The sequence below is a fragment of the Ochotona curzoniae genome, unplaced genomic scaffold (genome assembly GCF_017591425.1).
Source record: "Ochotona curzoniae isolate NIBS_2020 unplaced genomic scaffold, NIBS_Ocur_1.0 scaffold_3208, whole genome shotgun sequence".
Classification (NCBI taxonomy): domain Eukaryota; kingdom Metazoa; phylum Chordata; class Mammalia; order Lagomorpha; family Ochotonidae; genus Ochotona; species Ochotona curzoniae.
The window spans coordinates 32,542,418-32,561,453 of NW_024467106.1; the positions used below are offsets into that span (position 1 = coordinate 32,542,418).

General features: G+C 42.7%; 1 protein-coding gene and 1 non-coding gene across 2 annotated transcripts in view; one reads left to right on the forward strand and one right to left on the reverse strand.

Moving 5' to 3' along the window:
• Positions 1-19,036, forward strand: part of KIF24 (kinesin family member 24) — a 45,136-nt gene that overhangs the window by 14,983 nt on the left and 11,117 nt on the right. Inside the window, exons 4-8 of the mRNA XM_040963829.1 lie at positions 156-253; positions 3,287-3,502; positions 6,565-6,652; positions 16,991-17,112; positions 17,923-18,028. Of these exons, the coding sequence (XP_040819763.1) occupies positions 156-253; positions 3,287-3,502; positions 6,565-6,652; positions 16,991-17,112; positions 17,923-18,028 (630 nt within the window). The remainder of the gene's footprint in view (positions 1-155; positions 254-3,286; positions 3,503-6,564; positions 6,653-16,990; positions 17,113-17,922; positions 18,029-19,036) is intronic.
• LOC121145203 lies at positions 11,700-11,805 on the reverse strand. Its single transcript, XR_005881984.1, has one exon. It is a non-coding gene; the product is annotated as a U6 spliceosomal RNA (small nuclear RNA).

The following is a 19,036-nucleotide window of genomic DNA, read 5'->3' on the forward strand; positions in this document are numbered from 1 at the left end:
TGCAAGGGGAGGATTAGCCAATTGAGCCATTGTGCCGGGTCTAGTCAGTTATTATTAGTTAAAAATGTGTTTAAGCTTTTATCACATATTAACTAGAATAGTGGCAAAGAAAATCCATAATGTGTTTCTTTCTATAAAAATAAATTTTTTTTCAGCATGTTTTTTATTTTGATGAAGTCTTTGGGGAGGCGTGTACCAACCGGGATGTCTACATGAAGACTACTCATCCACTCATTCAACACATCTTTAATGGGTACGAAAATCATTGTGTGCTTCTCTTGCTTTTAATTTTCTGTATTTTGTAAATATTGCTTTGTAAATATTTTCAGTTTGAAATTAAACATGAATTTATGTTTTGAGCTAAATTTAAATTAGACTTCTAAAAAATGCAATGTCTACTTAAATGATTTACCGAGTGTAAATTTGCACAGAATTTTTTTTACATCAATATTATTCCTAAGAATTCTGTATGCTAACTAACTCAGTTGATTTTTTTTTCATTGGCATAGGATAGATAATTAAATATTGCTTACCAAATTCTTAAAGATACCTTTTATTTGAAGTTTTTTTTTTTACTTTTTCCATTTTTTAAATTATATTTTTGACAATATTTACATAGTTAATTCGGGTAAAAAATGTTCAAGGGCTACAGGAAAGTGGGTAAGACTATTATTTCCATGTTGTTTCCTTCATGTATCTGAGGTAAAGGGGGATATTAAGGGAGAAGTCCCACCCAGTCTCCCAACCACCCCAGGTTCCTGATATGGGGCATGCTTCAAGGGTCTTGTTCAAGTGGTTTTGATAGTTCAGCAGTTATGAATTGCTGCCAGTCTTGCCACTTCAAGCACGATGAGGTTGTTGAAGAATCCACTGGTTGACATAGTCCATCTTAGAGTCTCCGTTTGCCCAGTTTTTCACTGCCAACATATAGCTGAGGTGTTGATTGACTTGTTCTGTCCTCTGTCTTTTCATGATTAGGGTTCTGAGTCTGGCAGTTCGATTGGGTAGATTTCCCAAAGAAACTTTGTCTGAGGTGTTCCCAGACCAGATTCTTGTATGTACTAGGAAGTACAGGGCCCAGCACAGTCCATCGCCCTAATTAGCTGGTGATTGCAACTGCTGGGTTGGTTCTGTTTCCAGCCCTGTTTCCTTCCACTGGAACCAATGGATGCTGCAGTCCAGCCTGGTTCTGCCCAGCACATGCTTGGCCCCCACATAAACCAGTGGGAGCTACAGCCTAGTCGAAGTGACCCACAATAACCCCCACCAGGCCCACCCCTACCCTGGTTTGCCAGTAAGTGTAGCAGACTAGTCCAGTCTGTCCCACATCCCATTTGGCTCTCATACATGTCAATGGGTATTAAAGCCTAGTTCCATCTAAACAGCTCAACTATCCAGCCCTCACAGGTGTTGTTGGGTGCCTCTCTGTCTAGCCACCCCAGCCCCTATCCTAGTTTTCATTCTCTTCAGTGGGAGTGGTAACCCAAGAGGGAGGAGCCCACTATTTCGCTCCCAGGCCACTCCCACTCCCGGATTATGCACTCTTCAGGTTGGTTCTGTGGTTTAACTTGACAGAAAGTGAAAATAGACCATAGAGTGATGTGACTTGTCTAAAATCATTTAATGGCAGGTCAGAGACCAGAACCCAGGCCTTTTTCCTCTCAGTATTTGGTTTCCCTGGCAGCCCCTCTGTGGCTGTGGCCCCTGCTCACACTGTTCCTGCACTACAGTGGAGACTGTCTATACTTTCAGCTTTTGTCTTCAGAGCCTAACACAGTTCTTTAGTCTTTAGAACTCTTAAAGTATATTATTTATACTAATCTCACCTTTTTCTGTTTTCATATGAATGATCACTACCATCCTGTTTGTTACAGCATGATATCATTTATGTTCATTCTATTTTACTTCTAGTATTTATTTATTTTTATTGGAAAAGCACATTTTATGAAGAGGAGAGACAAAGACCTGCCATCCACTGGATCACTTTCCAAATGGCTACAACAGCAGGAGCTGAACTGATCTGAACCCAGGAGCCAGGAGACTTTGGGGCTTCCTATGTGGGTTCCAAGGACTTAGGCCATCCTCCTCTGTTCTCCCAGGCTACAAGCACAGAGCTTAATGGGAAGTGGAGCAGCCAGGACATGAACCGGCACCCATATGGTATGCCAGCACTTGCAAGTAGATCAAGCTGTTGAGCCACCATACTGGCCCCAATTCTTTTTAATTTATTCACCAAACTTTTCCATTTCCTAAAAATAAGACAAAATATTTTCTAGGACCTGTTAAGGCACTTACTATGGAATTCAGGAATTCAGTAAATGCCTGTTGGTCAAGCTGTTTCTTAAAAAAATCCTTGTTTACGGGAGCCAACATTATGACATAGTGGGTTAAGCTGCTGCCTACAATGCCGTGCCATCCCATAAAAGCACGTGTTCAAGTCTTGGCTGTCCCATTTCCCATTCATTTTCCTGCAGATGCACCTGGGAAAGCGGCAGAAGATGGTCCAAGTGCTTGGGGGGCCTCTGTACCCACGTGGAATACCAGGAAGAATCTGAGTTCCTGGTTGCCACCATTTAGAGTGAAACAGTGGGATGGAAGATTTATTTCTTTTTGTCTCTCTGTACTCTGTAACTCTGCTTTTTCAATTTGTGTGTGTGTGTTAAATTCTTGTTTACAGAGCAGGTATTGATAGTGGTTAAGATGTTATTTAGGACACTTGAGTCCCTTATTAGAGTACTTGGGATTGAATCCCAACTCTGCTTCCAATCCAGATTCCTGTTGATGTGTATCTGGAAGCAACAGAGGTGGCTCCTGTATGCTACCCAGAATGGAGACCCATAGAGTTTCTAGCTCTTGGCACTGGCCTGAATCCCCAGCTGTTGCAGGTGTTTCAGGAGTGAAGTAGCAGATCTGTCTCTCTCTCTCAGCCTTGCAAAGAAATAAAAATAAGTAAAATAAAATGAGAACTAAATATAATGTATAATCTTGCACTGACTTTATTTTGTTTCCTTATTTTCCAATATTGTCTTATGTAGTGTTATCACTTCTGTAAAGAAAAAATTCATGAAGGAAGATACTGCTTTGAGAATGTTTTTTTTTTCTTTTATGTTTTTGTCTTATAAAGCTCTCCCTCTCCTTAAAGAGTTGTATATTTGTACTTGAGTTTTGTCACGTATTCTGTATTTCCACTTGACTGTATTTCCACTTGACTTTGTTCATTAAAAACCTGTGTGTAGGTTAGTAGTTTTTTATTACACATGAATGATGTGAATTGTTCTTTCCCTAGAGGCAATGCCACTTGCTTTGCATATGGACAGACAGGTGCTGGAAAGACCTACACCATGATAGGAACTCATGAGAACCCGGGACTTTACGCTCTGGCTGCCAAAGATATCTTCAGGCAACTAGAAGTTTCTCAGCCAAGAAGGCACCTCTTTGTGTGGATCAGTTTCTATGAAATCTACTGTGGACAGCTTTATGATCTCCTAAATAAGAGGAAAAGGTACTGGGATTTGCCTGGGCAGCTGTACTTCTGTTCATTATGGTTAAAAGTCAGAGCCTCACAGAATCACTGACCCTTAGGCCTTACTGACAGACTTTGATACGTTAGTTTCATTTTGTGCATGAAGGCTTCCTGTGTTTGATGTTTTTTAAATCGGCTAAATAAGTTTCTAAAGTTTTTCTTTTTATTTGGAAGGTGGAGCTAGACAGAGAAATCTCCCATCTACTTACTGCTTCATTCCCCAAAACGCCTGTGGTTGGGGGAGCCAGGCCAGTGCTAGCTCAGAACCCCATTCAGATTTTCCATAAGGTCATAGAGACCCAAGTCCTTCAGCCATGACCTGCTATTTTCCAGAGAGAGTACATCACAGGAAGCTGGATAGGAAGCAGAGATGGGACCTGAATCCAAAACTCCAGCAGGAGATGCAGCATCTAGAATACTGTGCCAAATGCTTGCCACTGAATTTTATTTTTAATTTTTCAGTTCAGCTAGAGAAAAACATAAGCTAGCCTTCTAATGTTTTAAATGATCAATATCTTTATTGTGTTAAAAGACTTTCTGTTCTAGTCTGTGAAAACATTATTTCAGGAAGTCAAAAAGCAGTATCCATCATGTACTTATTATATCCTGTGCTATTCTTTTCAGCCATTTTTTTTTAATTTAAAGATTTACTGAATTGAAAATCAGAGTTGGAGAAGTAGTAGGGAAGAAACAGAGCAAGAGAGACCTACCATCCACTGGTTCATTCCCTACATGACCACAGCAGCTGGAGCTGGGCCAGTCCAAAGCTAGGAGCTTCTTGTGGGTCTCCCACATGTGTGCAGGGTCCCAAACACTTGGCGCATCCACTGCCGCTTTCCCAGGCATGTTAGCAAGAAGCTGAACTGAAAATGGAATAGTTGAGACTCAAACCAGCATCTAACAGGTGCCTCTTTATTACGCCTGCTGTGCCACATGCTGGCCTCAACAGTGGCTTTTATTCTCATGCAAAATGTCCTTTTGCCAGAGTCCAGCTCCAGCTGAGTTCGGAACTCGAAAAGGGTGTGTGGATGAGGCATAGAGAAAATACACCACTAGGATTCCATGATCATAATGAACAGTGTGGGAAAGCTGTCCGCTTTATTTATACAGAAACAGTCAAACTCTGGCTCAGGCTTTTTACAGCATGGTCAAGTGTTTCTAAGGATAATTCTGCCATTTGTTTTACCTAAAAACAATAGAAGTTCCTGCTACAATTCTTATTCTACAACCTAATCTTGTATCACAAAGAAAAGGAGACCTGGAAGAAGCTCCTGACTCCTGGCTTTGGATCAGTGCAGCACTGGCCATTGCAATCACTTGGGGAGTGAATCATCAGACGAAAGATCCTCCTCTCTGTCTCTCCTCTTTGTATATCTGACTTTGCAATTAAAAAAAAAATCTTTTAAAAATATATATACATATATATATATACACACGTGCATACATATATATGTACATAAAACATTTTCTGTATTTGGCAATGAAGTGGAGTTCCATTGCTAACCTTCATATTGTACTAAAGGAGAAGCAATCTTAGTGCTTTGATAGATCCAGCACATAGCTCTGAGTGCATCTGGCTTAATGATGATGGTAGACCTTAACCATTCACTTGTAGCCTGAGGCATCCAGATGCAGCCCATTCCTTGCTCTGTTGGAAGATGTGTGAGGACTCCTTACACTGAGAAAAAAATAAATGTTATCACCGTTTAGGAAAATCATTGGCTCAAATAACCAAAAATCCCGAAGGACAGTCTATCTTCAGGGATGGTTTGTTTCAACAGCTCACGGATGTTTTTATTCTGCCTCTACCTCCCCCCAAGATTTATTTATTTGAAAGCCAGGGTTAGGGAGGGAGGGAGAGACTCAGAGCAGCTAGGACCCAAAGCTGTGCTCGTGGGCCCAGCGCAATAGCGTAGTGATTAAGGTCCTCGCCTTGAATGTGTCGGGATCCCATATGGGCGCTGCTTCTAGTCCTGGCGGCCCCTCTTCCCATCCAACTCCCTGTTTGTGGCCTGAGAAAGCAGTCGGGGATGGTCCAAGGATTTGAGACCCTGCACCCATGTGGGAGACCCGGAAAGAGATTTCTGGCTCCTGGCTTCAGATCAGCGCAGCACCAGCCATTGTGATCACTCGGGGAGTGAGTCATCGGACGGAGGATCTTCCTCTCTGTCTCTCTTCCTCTGTGTATATCTGACGTTCCAATAAAAATAAATAAATCGTGTGGGATGACAGTGTTGCAGGTAACAGCTTTACTCACTGCATCTCAACACTAGCTTCAACAGCTAAAGGATGTCCTAAGGATCCACTTTTTTTTTTATCTTAGGAGGTTTATTCATGTGGGGCAGGAACAGGGTGGAGGTGGTGGGAGGCAAGGAGGAAGGGGAGGAAGAATGGGGGCGGGAAGCCAGAAGGAGAGGAGAGAAAGGATCTACTTTTAATGCTTTTTTTCCCCCTGAAGATTGATCTGTTTTTATTTGAAATGTGGAGTCATAAGTCGCAGAGAGAAAATTAAAGAGATGTTACATCCGCTGGCTCATGCCTTGAATGGCTGCAACAGCCAGAGCAGATCCAGCCACGAGCTCCCCCTGGATCTCCCACATGAGTGCAAGGCCCCAAGGACTTGACCATCTTCCACTGCTTTCTCCGGTTGTTAGGAGGGAGCTGGATTGGAAGTGGAGTAGCTGGGACTCGAACCAGCACACATACAACACCTTGGCACTGCCCCTCTGCCCCATCCCCACACTTTTACTGTCTGAGAATGGAGGGAAGCTATCTTGCCACCAGGCACCTGACAACCACGCCAGGTCTTTGTTTTGACTGGACTGGCATAGATCCCATATCCATTACTGAATCAATCACTCTAGCCAGGAAAATGCCATGTGTTGATTGGCATGTTTTGCTTATGTGTTCATTTTAAAATTGTAGCCAAAGATGCTGATTTGTTTTAAGCAATCCAGGGCTGTCCCTTTACCCTGAGTCTGAGACCAGGAGGGGGAGAAGGGGAGGTGAACACTCTGCTGACCTTGCTTTTGCCCCTGCAGGCTCTTCGCAAGAGAAGATAGCAAACATACCGTGCAGATAGTGGGACTTCGAGAGCTTCAGGTGGAGAGTGTGGGGCTCCTCTTGGAGGTAACTCTTCCTCTCTCTTGCTCCCCGCCCCCCCCGTCACCCCCCCAGCAGTCTAAGGACAGAGAAGGAATTCATTTTGTCTTCTAGCCAATGCAGTGGACTCACAGTTAAGCCAAGGTCAGTAGCAAGCACGCCACTTTGCAGTTGTAAAATTTGACCTGCTTCTGAGAGGCTAACTTGTTTCCCTGTAGGTTAAGGAGCAGTAGGACATGGTAGGATTTCAGCACATTGGCAGACACTCCATGGCAAGTTTTAAATGCTGTTAATGTATTTTTCTATGGTAGTGGACTCTGGGAAAAGCTGCTAGAGACAAATATTTAAAATGAAATGTTACATAAGCATGTATTTCACTGGGGTTCAAGTCAATGACTATGGTGAAAATGTCATTTTCCTGAGTCAACCATTTTTTTAAAGATTTATTTTATTTCAGAGTGACAGAAATCATTCATTACCTGGTTTAGTCCCCATGTGGCCACAACAGCCAGGTCTGGTCCAGGCCAAAGCCAGAGCCGGCAGTTCTATCTTGGTCTCCCACACGAATGATGGGGGCCCAAGCACTTGAATAGTCGGCTGTTTTCTCAGGCGCGTTAGCAGGGAGCAAGATAGAAAATGGAACAACCAGGATTCCAGCTGCCATCCCAACATGGAACGCCTGTGGCACGCACCCAACTCCTGAGACAATGGGTTGTTTGTTTGTTTTTGTTTTTTGAAAGAAATTTTGAGATCTTTTATTAAAGGATGTTAGTATAAAAAAAGCAGTACTTGATCACTGTTATACCTAAACATTACAGAAATATGCAAGAAGAGAGAAAATAAAGGTACCCTAATATATATAAAACCCCAGTGCCTCTGAAGTTAACATAACTTAACATGAGATTTAGGGGTTTTTTTCCCCCTGATTTGGACCTTTAATAACTTCTGTATAAATATGTTTCTAATGAGCCATCCTTTAATGCAGTGTTTCTTAACCTTGGCTTTATATTAGATATTGGGAGATTTTCCCCCCTCACTTAAAAAATGTTGTAACCTGTTTTATTATGAAAACATGGCACTATACAGAGATGTGCATGCAGCAGGAATGTGTAATAATAAGGAAATAAGCGCCACCTATCTGGATCAGGAAATAGAGCATTGCAGCGCACCACAAGCCTGGCTGTGCGACTTGCTATTGTACTGACTTTATGCTAATCACCTTCTTTGTTAACAGTTTCAGCACCTGTGCATTCATCCTGAAATCATGTGAATAGAGCCACACTGGCTATACACTCTTTTGTGTCTTACTTTTTTGTTCATCATTGTGCTTTTGAGTTCTATTTTGTATTTTTGCATATTGCTGTTATTCTGTTCATTATTATTTGCTGTGGAGTGTTCTGTCATAGGAACATTACCGCAGTTTATCATTCTCTCACTGATGGACAGTTGGAGTTGTTTCTGTTCTGGGAATGTTCTGAACAATGCAGCCGTGAGTGGCCTCATCTCGCTCGTGTGTTTCAGTAACAGCGCCTGGCTTCTCTGGGCCCTGCAGTAGTTGGGAATGGTTGGGGAGCACGGCATGCTGATCTTCCACTTCACTGAAGGTCACCTGTTTTCCAAGGTGGAATCCTTCCCCACTAGTACTAGATGGCCAATCCCGTTGTTCTTCATCTCACCAGTTGTTTTTATTAATAGATTTTTGAATTTTTACCAAACTAGAAGTTTTTAAATTATACTTCATTGTGGTTTAAATTTGCATTTTCCTGAGTGAGGATAAACTTAAACATCTTATCTTTAGTATGTCATTTGGATTTCCTCTTTTAGGAATCCCAGTTTAAGTCCTTTGCTTATTTGGGGGTTTCTATCTTTTCCTTAACAATTTGTGTAGCCTGGATATGAGTTGTTGTCTTTTTTTTTTTTTAATTGTGTATTTGAAAAGCAGAGTTGCGGAAAGAGAGGGAAAGACTGGTTCACTTCAGAAATGGCCTCCATGGCTGGGGTTAGGCTGGACTGAACCAGGAGCTTGCAGCTCCATCTAGGTTTCCTATGTGGATGTAAACCTCAAGTACTCGGGCCATTTTCTGCTGCTCTCCCAGGTACATTAGCAGGGAGCTGGATTGAAAATGGAGTGGGGGCTGGTGCCATGGCATAATAGGTTAAGCCTCCACCTGTGTTGCCAGCATCCCATATGCTTTTCCACTTCTTATCCAGTTCCCTACTAATAGCCTGGGAAAGCAGTGCAGGATGGCCCCATGTGCTTAGGCCCCTGCATCCCTGGTTAGGAGACCCAAAAGAAGCTTCTGGATTAGATCCAGGCTTTGCACAGGCCCAGTTCCAGTTGTTGTGGTCACTTGGGGAGTGAACCAGCAGATGGAAGACTTCTGCCTTTTTTGTAACTCTGCCTTTCAAATAAATAATAATAAATCTTTTTTAAAAACAAAAGTGGAACAGCCAGGACTTGAACTGACCAACATTGCAGGAAGCAGCTTAACCCACTGTACCCGAACACTTATCCAGATATGAATGTTTTGTTAGGTGTTTGTGTCAAAAGAGAATTGTCTCATTCTGTGTCCATCTTCCCAGTTTTATGTCTTAATGCCTGAGTCCTCATGTTGTTTAGATCAGGCTTTCTTAGGGATGGGGGCCCCAGGCATGGGTTATATTATTATTTTAAGTGGAAATATAGTTCATAGACTATAAAATTTACTTTGTTCAAGAGTACAGTTCAGTGATTTCTATAGTATATTCATAAAATTGTGAAACCCTTGTCATTAATTCCAGAATGAGTCCCTGTAGCTTTTATTAGTCACTCCCTATTTCTCCCATCCACAGTGCAACAATTAATTTCCATTTCTATAGATTTGCCTATTCCAGTCATATAAATAGACTTATACAGTAGGCTGCTTTTGTCTCTGGCTTCTTTTTTTATTCACGTAATATTTTCAGGTTTACTGTGTACCAGCGTTTCATTCCTTTTTTATGGATGAATATATACTGGTGTATGAATAGACCCTAAATTTTATGTATCCATTCATCAGTCAATGAATTGTTTTCATTTTTGGTTATTATGAATAATCTTGCTATGAACATTCATGTAGAAGTTTTTATGTGGATTTAGCTATTTCAGGTTTTGGGGGGTATATGCCCAGGAGGAGAATCACTGGGTCATACTGTGAGTTCTTTGAGGAACTGCCACACTGTTTTCCAAAATGACTGTATGATTTTTACTGTCATCAAAAAAAATATGAGAGTGAGCGTTATTTTATAAGTTAGGGGATAAGGGAAATCCCATGGAACTGTATCATAAAATGATAATGATAATAAAAGATTAAAAATGAAGAAAAAATACACCTGTTTCTGACCTGAAACCATCATAGTCATTCAGATGTAGTGTAGATGGCTGGCTTAGTGAGACAGAATAAACAAATAATTGGCCTAGGCCAGAAACCTGCTATGTGGCATTAACAACATCAAACCATCTCTTGAAAAGAAACAGGCCCTTACCATCAGTAATTAAGTAGCCAGATGCAACCATCTCCTTGCACTGAGCAGATAAACAAAAACTGGTTTTTACCGGTTTGAACAGCTGTCTTGACTGCTGATCAACTTTTGATTCCTTATAATAGTTAAAATATATATATATAACTCTTGTGATCTGAGATGCTGATAAAACATAGTATATTTAAGAGCATGTTATGCCAGTTGTGCTCAGAGACACCACACCCGCACCTCCCCCCCGCCCCCCGGCCTCCGAACATGGTACATGTCTCTGCCCTGAGTTCAGAATCTACTTCAGGTCCTGGGCACTCAATGCAACTCATCCTTCCAATCCTGCTCATACTCTGACTATAGAGTGGGTACTTTCACTGTCAATAAATCTCACCTTCCTACTGGCCTTTGTGTCCTGTCCTTGGACATCTTTCCTGTGTCAGTGACAAGAACATGGTTCCCTTAAGCCCCTCAACAATTCCAATATATCCAGCAAGGCCAGCTAGAGTAAAGATGAAAAGAGCACAAGGACAGGCCAGGCACTTGACAGTTTACTTTTAGTATTGCTTCATATTGCTCTCCTCAATGGCAGTATTTTTAAAATGCTTGCAATGGGTGCCAAAATTAAAATCTAGCTAACTCTACCCTGCATCCTTCCTGCTTTCCTTCTCACCAAGTGGTAATAATAAAATCTATGTGTTTACCAGATACTTAACTCTTTATCAAATGCGATGTTAGAGATTTAATTATCCCATTTAGTCATCATAAAAGCATGATAAAGTAAACATAACAAACTTTATCTTACAGATGAGAAAACATGCTGAAAACTTAAGTTACGACCCAAGGACACATAGCTTTTAACTGAAAAATCTGATTCTAGTTTGGATTTTTTTTTAAGATTTATTTATTTTTATTGCAAAGTCAGATATACAGAGAGGAGAGACAAAGAAGCTCTTCTCTCCGATGATTCACTCCCCAAGTGATCGCAACAGCCGGTTCTGAGCCAATCCAAAACTAGGAGCCAGAATCTCTTCCAGGTCTCCCACACAGGTGCAGGGTCCCAAGGTGTTGGGTCATCCTCAACTGCTTTCCCAGGCGACAAGCAGGGAGCTGGAAGGGAAGAGGGGCTGCTGGGATAGAACCAGTGCCCATGTGGGATCCCAGTGTGTTCAAGGCAAGGACTTTAGCTCCTAGGCCACCGCGCCGGGCCCTGGATTAATTTTTGAAGTGTATATCCATTTCGCTAGCCATAGTGAAACTACCCACAGTGCCTAACTAGGAATCACCTTTTCTTTTTAAGGAAAAAAACACTCGGTGAATTAGTATATTTATAACAGTTATCTTTCATAATTGTTTGATTAAAAATGGGTATTTAAAGAGGGTATATTTAAATTTCAGATAACAGTGCTAATAGGAAATTCTTGTGTTGCTTTTTCAAACCTGAGAGTTAAACTAAGGTGTGTAAAGTGGCAGGGTGTAAATATGGACATATTTTGTAATAGCTTCTTTTTCCTAAAACAAATAGGAAATTTTTCTTAAAGTTTGGGGTCTTGTGTCTAGGTGTTTCTTTCTTTCTTTCGTTTTTTTAAATGTGGAATGCTTCACAGGTTTTCATGTCATCCTCACACAGGGGCCATGCAATCTTCTCTGTATCATTCCAGTTTTAATGTATGTGCTGCCAAACCGAGCACATGTCTGTGTGTTTCTGACTCCTGCATTCTGAGATCCAAAACCCGACGACAGCACTTGAGTGTGTCTGATTTTTGTTTTGATTTGATGATTTATTTATTTATTTTATTGCAAAGTCAGATTTACAGAGAGGAGGAGGATCTTCCGTCCGATGACTCACTCCCCAAGTGAGCACAATGGCCAGTGCTGTGCCGATCCGAAGCCAGGAACCAGGAACTTTCCTCCAGGTCTCCCACACAGGTGCAGGGTCCCAAAGCTTTGGGCCATCCTCGACTGCTTCCCCAGGCCACAAACAGGGAGCTGGATGGGAAGTAGAGTTGCTAGGATTAGAACCAGAGCCCATATGGGATTCCGGCGCATGCAAGGTGAGGACTTTATCCACTAAACTATCGCGCTGGGCCCTATTGTGTCTGTTTTATAGGGTCACTTTCTAGTGCTTGTAAAGTCAAGTGGGGGACAGGACATGTTAAAAGAGCTCCCCTGAATCCCTGAACTTTTTAAGATTTATTTTTTATTGGAAAGTCGTATTTACAGAGAGGAGATACAAAGAGAAAGATCTTCTATCTGCTGGTTCACTTTCCAAGTGCCCACAGTGGCCAGGGCTGAGCTGATCCAAAGCCAGGAAACTGGAACTTCTTTCTGGTCTCCCACATGGGTGCAGGGTCCCAAGGCTTTGGGCCACCCTTAACTGCTCTCTCAGACCACAGACAGGGAGCTGGAAAAGAAGTGGAGCCGCCAGGATACAGACCAGTGTTCATATGGAATCCCATCTCATGCAAGGGGAGGACTTTAGCTGCTTGGCTGCTGCATTGGGCCTGCCGTAAGCATCTTAAACTGTCCAGAGCTTCCTCCATTAGGAGTTGCAAGGAAATTGTTTCTCAGAAGCTTATTTTCTGTGGTCTTTTTATTCATGCCTCAAGTCTCAGGCAAGTTTGGTCCTCATGATTTCTTTGTTCCTGGAAATTTGGCCAACTAAATGAGGAAGAAACGAACACTGGAAGGAAATTCCTTTACCTTGGCCATGTGCCTGAGCTGTGCTAATACAGTTAGGTGTCTAGTGAGCCCCTCTGTTTTGGAAGACCTTATGGTACTATGTTATCCTAAAATATGGTTCCAAAGAAGAACAGACGTTTCTTGTTACTCAAGAACACCTTGTTGAATTGCCATTGATACCCTCAGTCTACAACATAAGCAGTGTTCAACAAGCGGGAAGCCACCTGAGATGGAGGTGGAAAGCTGGTTTAAATTATGTATGTCTGACACAATTGCCCTCAGTGGCTTAAAACAGCAGCACTTGCTGACTTAGGTGTCGCACGTTCTCTCTCTCAGGTGTCACTGTGGGTATCACCTGTGTGTTGGCTCTGGTGTCATCTTCCAGTGCCTCCCACCCCCTGATCACCTGCAGCATTGCTCAGACGTGGCCACTTGTCGCCTGCCTGCACGACTGGCAGCTTCATTGTTCACACGTAATTGTTGTGTATTTCCTTCAGGATTTTTTTTTTCTTCTGATATTTGTTTCCCTATTCTTTCCCATGAAGTAGCAGGACTATTCCTTTGCAGAGGACTCACCACCTCATCACATTCGGAATCCAGATTTTGTCAGGCAATTAAATGGGCTCTTTCTTATTTTCAGTAATAGATATTTACAAGATTCTAAACCATTCTTTTAGACATTTTACATAATCTTAGGTATGCTTTCCTAGGACTTTAGACAAACCTTCCTGGATGTTGCCCACCCAAGAACTTCTTCTTTTGCGCTCCTCAGGTGTTTACAGATAATAGTGATGTTATACACGATGCCAGACTGATGCATTGCTCTGGGTCCTCCTTTGATATTCATGCAGGAAGCTTGAGATGGCTCAAGCCTTACAACCAGAGGATGCTTGCTGCCAGTACTGCCTGTCTTTAAGCATAGCCTCTATCTGAGACACATAAATGAGAATAGATGATCGAGTTGGATGATAGAAGGACATGAGATCTCATACTAAAAGGCTTAGTGTGATGCTAGCCCAGTTTGTCACATGGGCTAGTAAGTCTCTGAATGTTTCCTAGAACCATGGAATTTGGAAGTTGTGTCTGTCTCCTGTTTTACCCAGATCCCTGCTTCACCACTCACATAGCATGTTCTCTAAAGGACCTAGACTTAGCGCTGATATTCTAGTTAGGGAAAGAGAAGTTTGGGAAACAGAGGAAAAGGATCCCTAATGATTTTTAAGATTATTGCACTCGTTTTTATCAGATCCTAAACTTGCATTTCTCCAAATAGATTGTCCTTCCTTGCTTTCTCTTTCTTTCCTCCCTCCCTCCTTTGTTTCCTCCCTCCGTACCTTCCTCCATGGAAGATCTGTCACTCTGCAGGTCACTCCAACTAGGCTGCAGCTCCCACTGGCTTACATGAAGGTCGAGTGTGTAGTGGGCAGGACTGGGCTCAGCTCCAACATTCACTGGTTGGAGACAGGGCTGGAGACAGAACTGACCCAGCAATTACAACCACCAGTGTGCGCATAAGCTGATTGGGGTGATGGACTATGCTGAACTCAATATTGGCAAGCACACACAAAAATCAGGTCTAGAATCACCTCAGATGAGGTTTCTTTGAAGATTCCCCCAACTGAATCACTGGACTCGGAACTCCAACCATGGAGAGAATTGAATTGCAGGTTCCATGGTCTGACCATAGAGTGCATGTATCTGAGCTGGGCCTCCTCAGTGGCTCAGATGGAGCAGCAGTGGACAGCATATCCAGATGCACATGTAGGATATGGCAGTGCATTGGAACCTGCAGAGGATACCTGGTACCATGACAGAAGACAGAACAAATTGATCATCTACCCCAGCCAAGTGTTGACAATGAAAATCTGGCTAAACAGAGACTCCAAGTTGGGCTATGTCAGCCAGTGGATTCTGGAGACTTTTCATCATGCTTGGAGTGGCAAGATTGGTAGCAATACATAACTGTTGAACTATCAAACCACTTGAGCAGGACCCTCGGAGCATGCCCCCACATCGGGGACCCTGGGATGGTTAGGAGGGTGGGTATGGCTTCTCCCGTTAGCTCTCCCCTTCCCCTAGATACAGGAAGAAAAAAAGAGAGAATGTGGAAACAGTGTTCTTTCCCACCTTCTGTAGCCCTTATCAACTATGTAGAAATCATCAAAAATAAAATTTTTAAAAATTAAGAAAAAAAATAAAAAATAAATGGTTCAGTGAGAGCTTTGCCTTAAGTATCCTGCCCAACATCTGAACTTAGATAAAGTGCTTATATGCAACCCTGGTTTCTGATTTCTAGATAACAGCAACATGCTGCTCATGTATCTGATGGTCTGGTTTTATAAACTAGCAGGTTCTCTTTACAAACAGTTATCAATTTAATCTTTACGTTGTTAGCAAACTGTTCACATTTAAATATTCTAAACCTTTAAGTCTCACATAATCTTTAGAAACTTAACTGTTAGACTATGAAGAAACTTATTTTTAATTTTTCCAGTTTTTTTTAAAGATTTATTTGGGGCCCAGCATGGTAGCCTAGTGGCTAAAGTCCTCACGTTGCACACCAGGGATCCCATATGGGTGCCCATTTGTGTCCTCGCTGTTACACTTCCCATTCAGCTCCTCACTTGTAGCCCAGGAAAGCATTCAAAGATGGCCCAAAACTTTGGGACTCTGAACCCATGTGGGACACCAGTGGAAGGCTCCTGGCTCCTGGCTTCAGATTGACTCAACTCTGGCCATTGCAGAGTGAGCCAAGGGATGAACTCAAGATCTTTTCTCTCTGTGTTTCTGCCTTCCTAAGAAAAAGAAAGGCAGATTTATGGAGAGAAGAGAAAGAGACATTTTCTACCAGCTGGTTCACTCCCCAAATGGCCACAATTGCTGGAGCTGAGTCAATCCAAACCCAGGTGCCAGGAGCTTTTTCTATGTCCCCAGCCTTTTTCAAGGTCCCAGCCTCCACTGGTTTCTCAGGACATAAGCAGTGTGCTGGATGGGAAGTGGAGCAGCCAGGACATGAGCCAGCACACATTGGGAATCCTGGCACTTGCAAGGGAAGATTAGCCAATTGAGCCATTGCCCCAGGCCCTAATTTATTTTTAGCAATCTACCTATTCCTACTTGTAATATTTTATGTCCTCTTACGAAGTTTGATCCTTAATTTTTAAATGTTTATCCTGAAAACTGGCTATGTTCAGTATGGTATAAATTAAAATTCTGGGAGACTGAGGAAAAAAGGGCAACATTCCTTTACTTAATTCCACTCCCAAATCAATGAATTTATCATATCTGTCCCACGGTGTGGTAGAAACAGCATGGAGTCAGGCATACCAGATGTGGAATTTGGCTCTGGTGCTCAGCAGGCTAAGAGCAAATCAGCCTCTGAAGTTGCTCCTGAGCTGTAACTGGGACGGCAGGCATGCTTAGTACTCACCTTAGGCTGATGTGGGGATTATATCAGATCATGTTTCTAAAGTTCTTTACCTTTTTAATTCCTAGTAATCAGGATGTTTTCCCCCATCCAGAATCTGCACAGTGTGTTCCAATACGGCTGTGTTTTCAATGGCCAGAGTCCTGTTGTGGGGTCTCGCCTCCCACCCCCCACCCCCCACCCCCGTTCCCTTATTCTTTTGTGTCCAGAGGAACTTGTTAGTCTCGACTCCCAGTTAGGGTAGGAGGAGGACTTCTCTCCAGGGAAATCATGGGCTCGGGGTAATTACAATAACTCATCCCTTTCGTGTTCCTGTACACATCGGGCCTGGCCCCCTTTATGATTCCATCCTGGGTGAACAGGTGGATGCGATCAGTCATTCCATAATACACGTTTCTTTCCTTTGCTTCAGTTACTAAGATAGATAGGTATTAAGAGATCTTGCTTGAAGCCAAGTTATGCCCTGGGGGTTTTAGTTGGTCTAAATCCATCAAAGATATTAAGAAGAGTGTATGAGATCAAGAAGTAAATTAGCTCTTGAGCTTTTGAATGTTCTCTGACAAGATTAGTATTCCATATTGTTTTCGTTGCCTTTGGGTACTTACTTTGTATGATTTAGAGCTTGGGCAGCTTTCCACCTGGACAGAAAAAAACTGCAGTGACTGACCAAATTGTGTGTTTGATCCTTATGGCTCCCAGCCAACTCTTAGGAGCTAGAGGGTTTAGTTTAGTCCTTGGGGAAGTCACCCTGTGGATTTTGTTTTCAGGTCATCTTAAAGGGCAGCAAGGAGCGCAGCACTGGGGCCACTGGGGTAAATGCCGACTCCTCTCGTTCCCATGCTATCATCCAAATTCAGATCAAAGATTCAGCCAAGAGGACATTTGGCAGGTGAGCTGGAACTCTGCAGGGAATTGCATCGTCTGCCTTTCCTTACTATGACTTTGAAATATGTGTTATCAACAACAGAACACCCTCCCTCCTCAGAGTTTTTCATTACAGGGATACAAAGTTGAGTTGTTAGCCATGAAATAAATCATTGTACTAAAGTGCCATCAGTTGATTAACCATGAAGTAATGACCTATTGTTGGTCAACCCTAAGTTATTAAAAGGGACATTGATTGCTTCTAACATAAAACACAGTATCAGCAGAGAAACAGCAGAAAATGCATCTTTGTGAGCTCACAGACCATAAAGAAGAGGGGTGGGCGGTTATTAATTCATTCTTCTTGAAAGAAACCGTGAGACAATTGGATATGTCCATGGCTTCACTTGTGCTATCTTAGCAAACTCTCTGCCGTGCTGATGGATGAGCCTGTCTCGCCTTTGAATAATGAGTCCTTTTTCTTTCTTTCTCTCTGTTTTTTTTCCCTCTAAGCTGGAAAGTAGCCCAAAAAAGTTTTTATTTCATTATCTAAGTGGTCACAAAAGTGATTTGCATTGTGATGATTTAGCCTTATGGAAAAAATATTTTGTTAATTTTACTTCTTTTGTTCTCAAAAAAATAATTAAAGCCAACAGAAGTGTCTGAGTGAAGGGTGCCAGCAGCAGCTGACAGGTCAGAATCTTGTGCTCCTTCTGGAATGCTGACAGTAATGTTTTTTTTCTTTCCCAAGGATGAGCCAGAATTAATCTCTTCCTGAGGTCGCAGAATGTCAACAAACCCCCAAGAAATCATTCCTGCTGTTTCTCTTCTCCAGGATCTCGTTTATTGACTTGGCTGGCAGTGAAAGAGCAGCAGATGCCAGGGACTCAGACAGGCAGACCAAGATGGAAGGTGCAGAGATAAACCAGAGTCTTTTGGCTGTAAGTTGTTCACAATATTTACTCTAAAATTCCTTCTTGAGAGACTTTTGCCCTTTACCGGAAGCCAGAGGAGATAAGGGTGATGAGGGTGAAAGGGGCTGGGGAATCCAAGCAGCAGGCAAGCTCTTACCTGCTCATGGAACTCTGGGCTTGGCCGTGGAAGCCATCCAGTCAGACTTTTGACAGTTCTAAGCAATTTGTTCCCCCTCCCTGCCTTCTCTGGTCAATCCCCATCAGGGACAGAAGTATTTCTGCAGTCACTGAATGGTTAATTTAGTAAACTTCCCTCCCCCCAAAAAGTTTTAAAATTGTGTTAGTTTTTCAAACAGTAAAACAAATAGTGTAACGATTTCAGTGTCTAAAAAAATACGAGGTCTCTTATTTTTTTTAATAAAGATTTATTTATTTTTATTACAAAATAAAATATACAGAGAGGAGGAGAGACAGAGAGGAAGATCTGTCCGATGACTCATCCCCAAGTGACTACAATGGCCGGTGCTGTGCTGATCTGATACCAGGAACTTTCCTCCAGGTCTCCCACTCAGGTGCAGGGTCCCAAAGCTTTGGGCCATCCTTGACTGTTTTCCCAGGTCCCAAGCAGGGAGCTGGATGGGAAGTGAAGCTTCCAGGATTAGAACCGGAGCCCATATGGGATCCTGGCGCGTTCAAGGTGAGGACTTTAGCCGCTAGGCCACGGCGCCGGGCCTGAGGTCTCTTATTTTTAATATAATCATAATACTGTTTTCTGGAACTGGCATTGTGATGGAACAGATTAAGCTGCTCCCTGCAGTGCCAGTCTCCCATTTGGGTGCTAGGTCACATGCTGCTGCGCCACTTCCGAGCCAGCTCCCTGCTAACATGTCTGCACCAGTCCATCAGCCCTGCACTCATGATGGAAGCCCGATGAAGCTCCTGGCTTTGCTTGCCCCAGCCCCAGCCCTTGCAGCCATTTTGGAGAGTGAACTAACAGATGGAAGATTCCTCAGTCTTTCCATGTCTCTCTCTTTC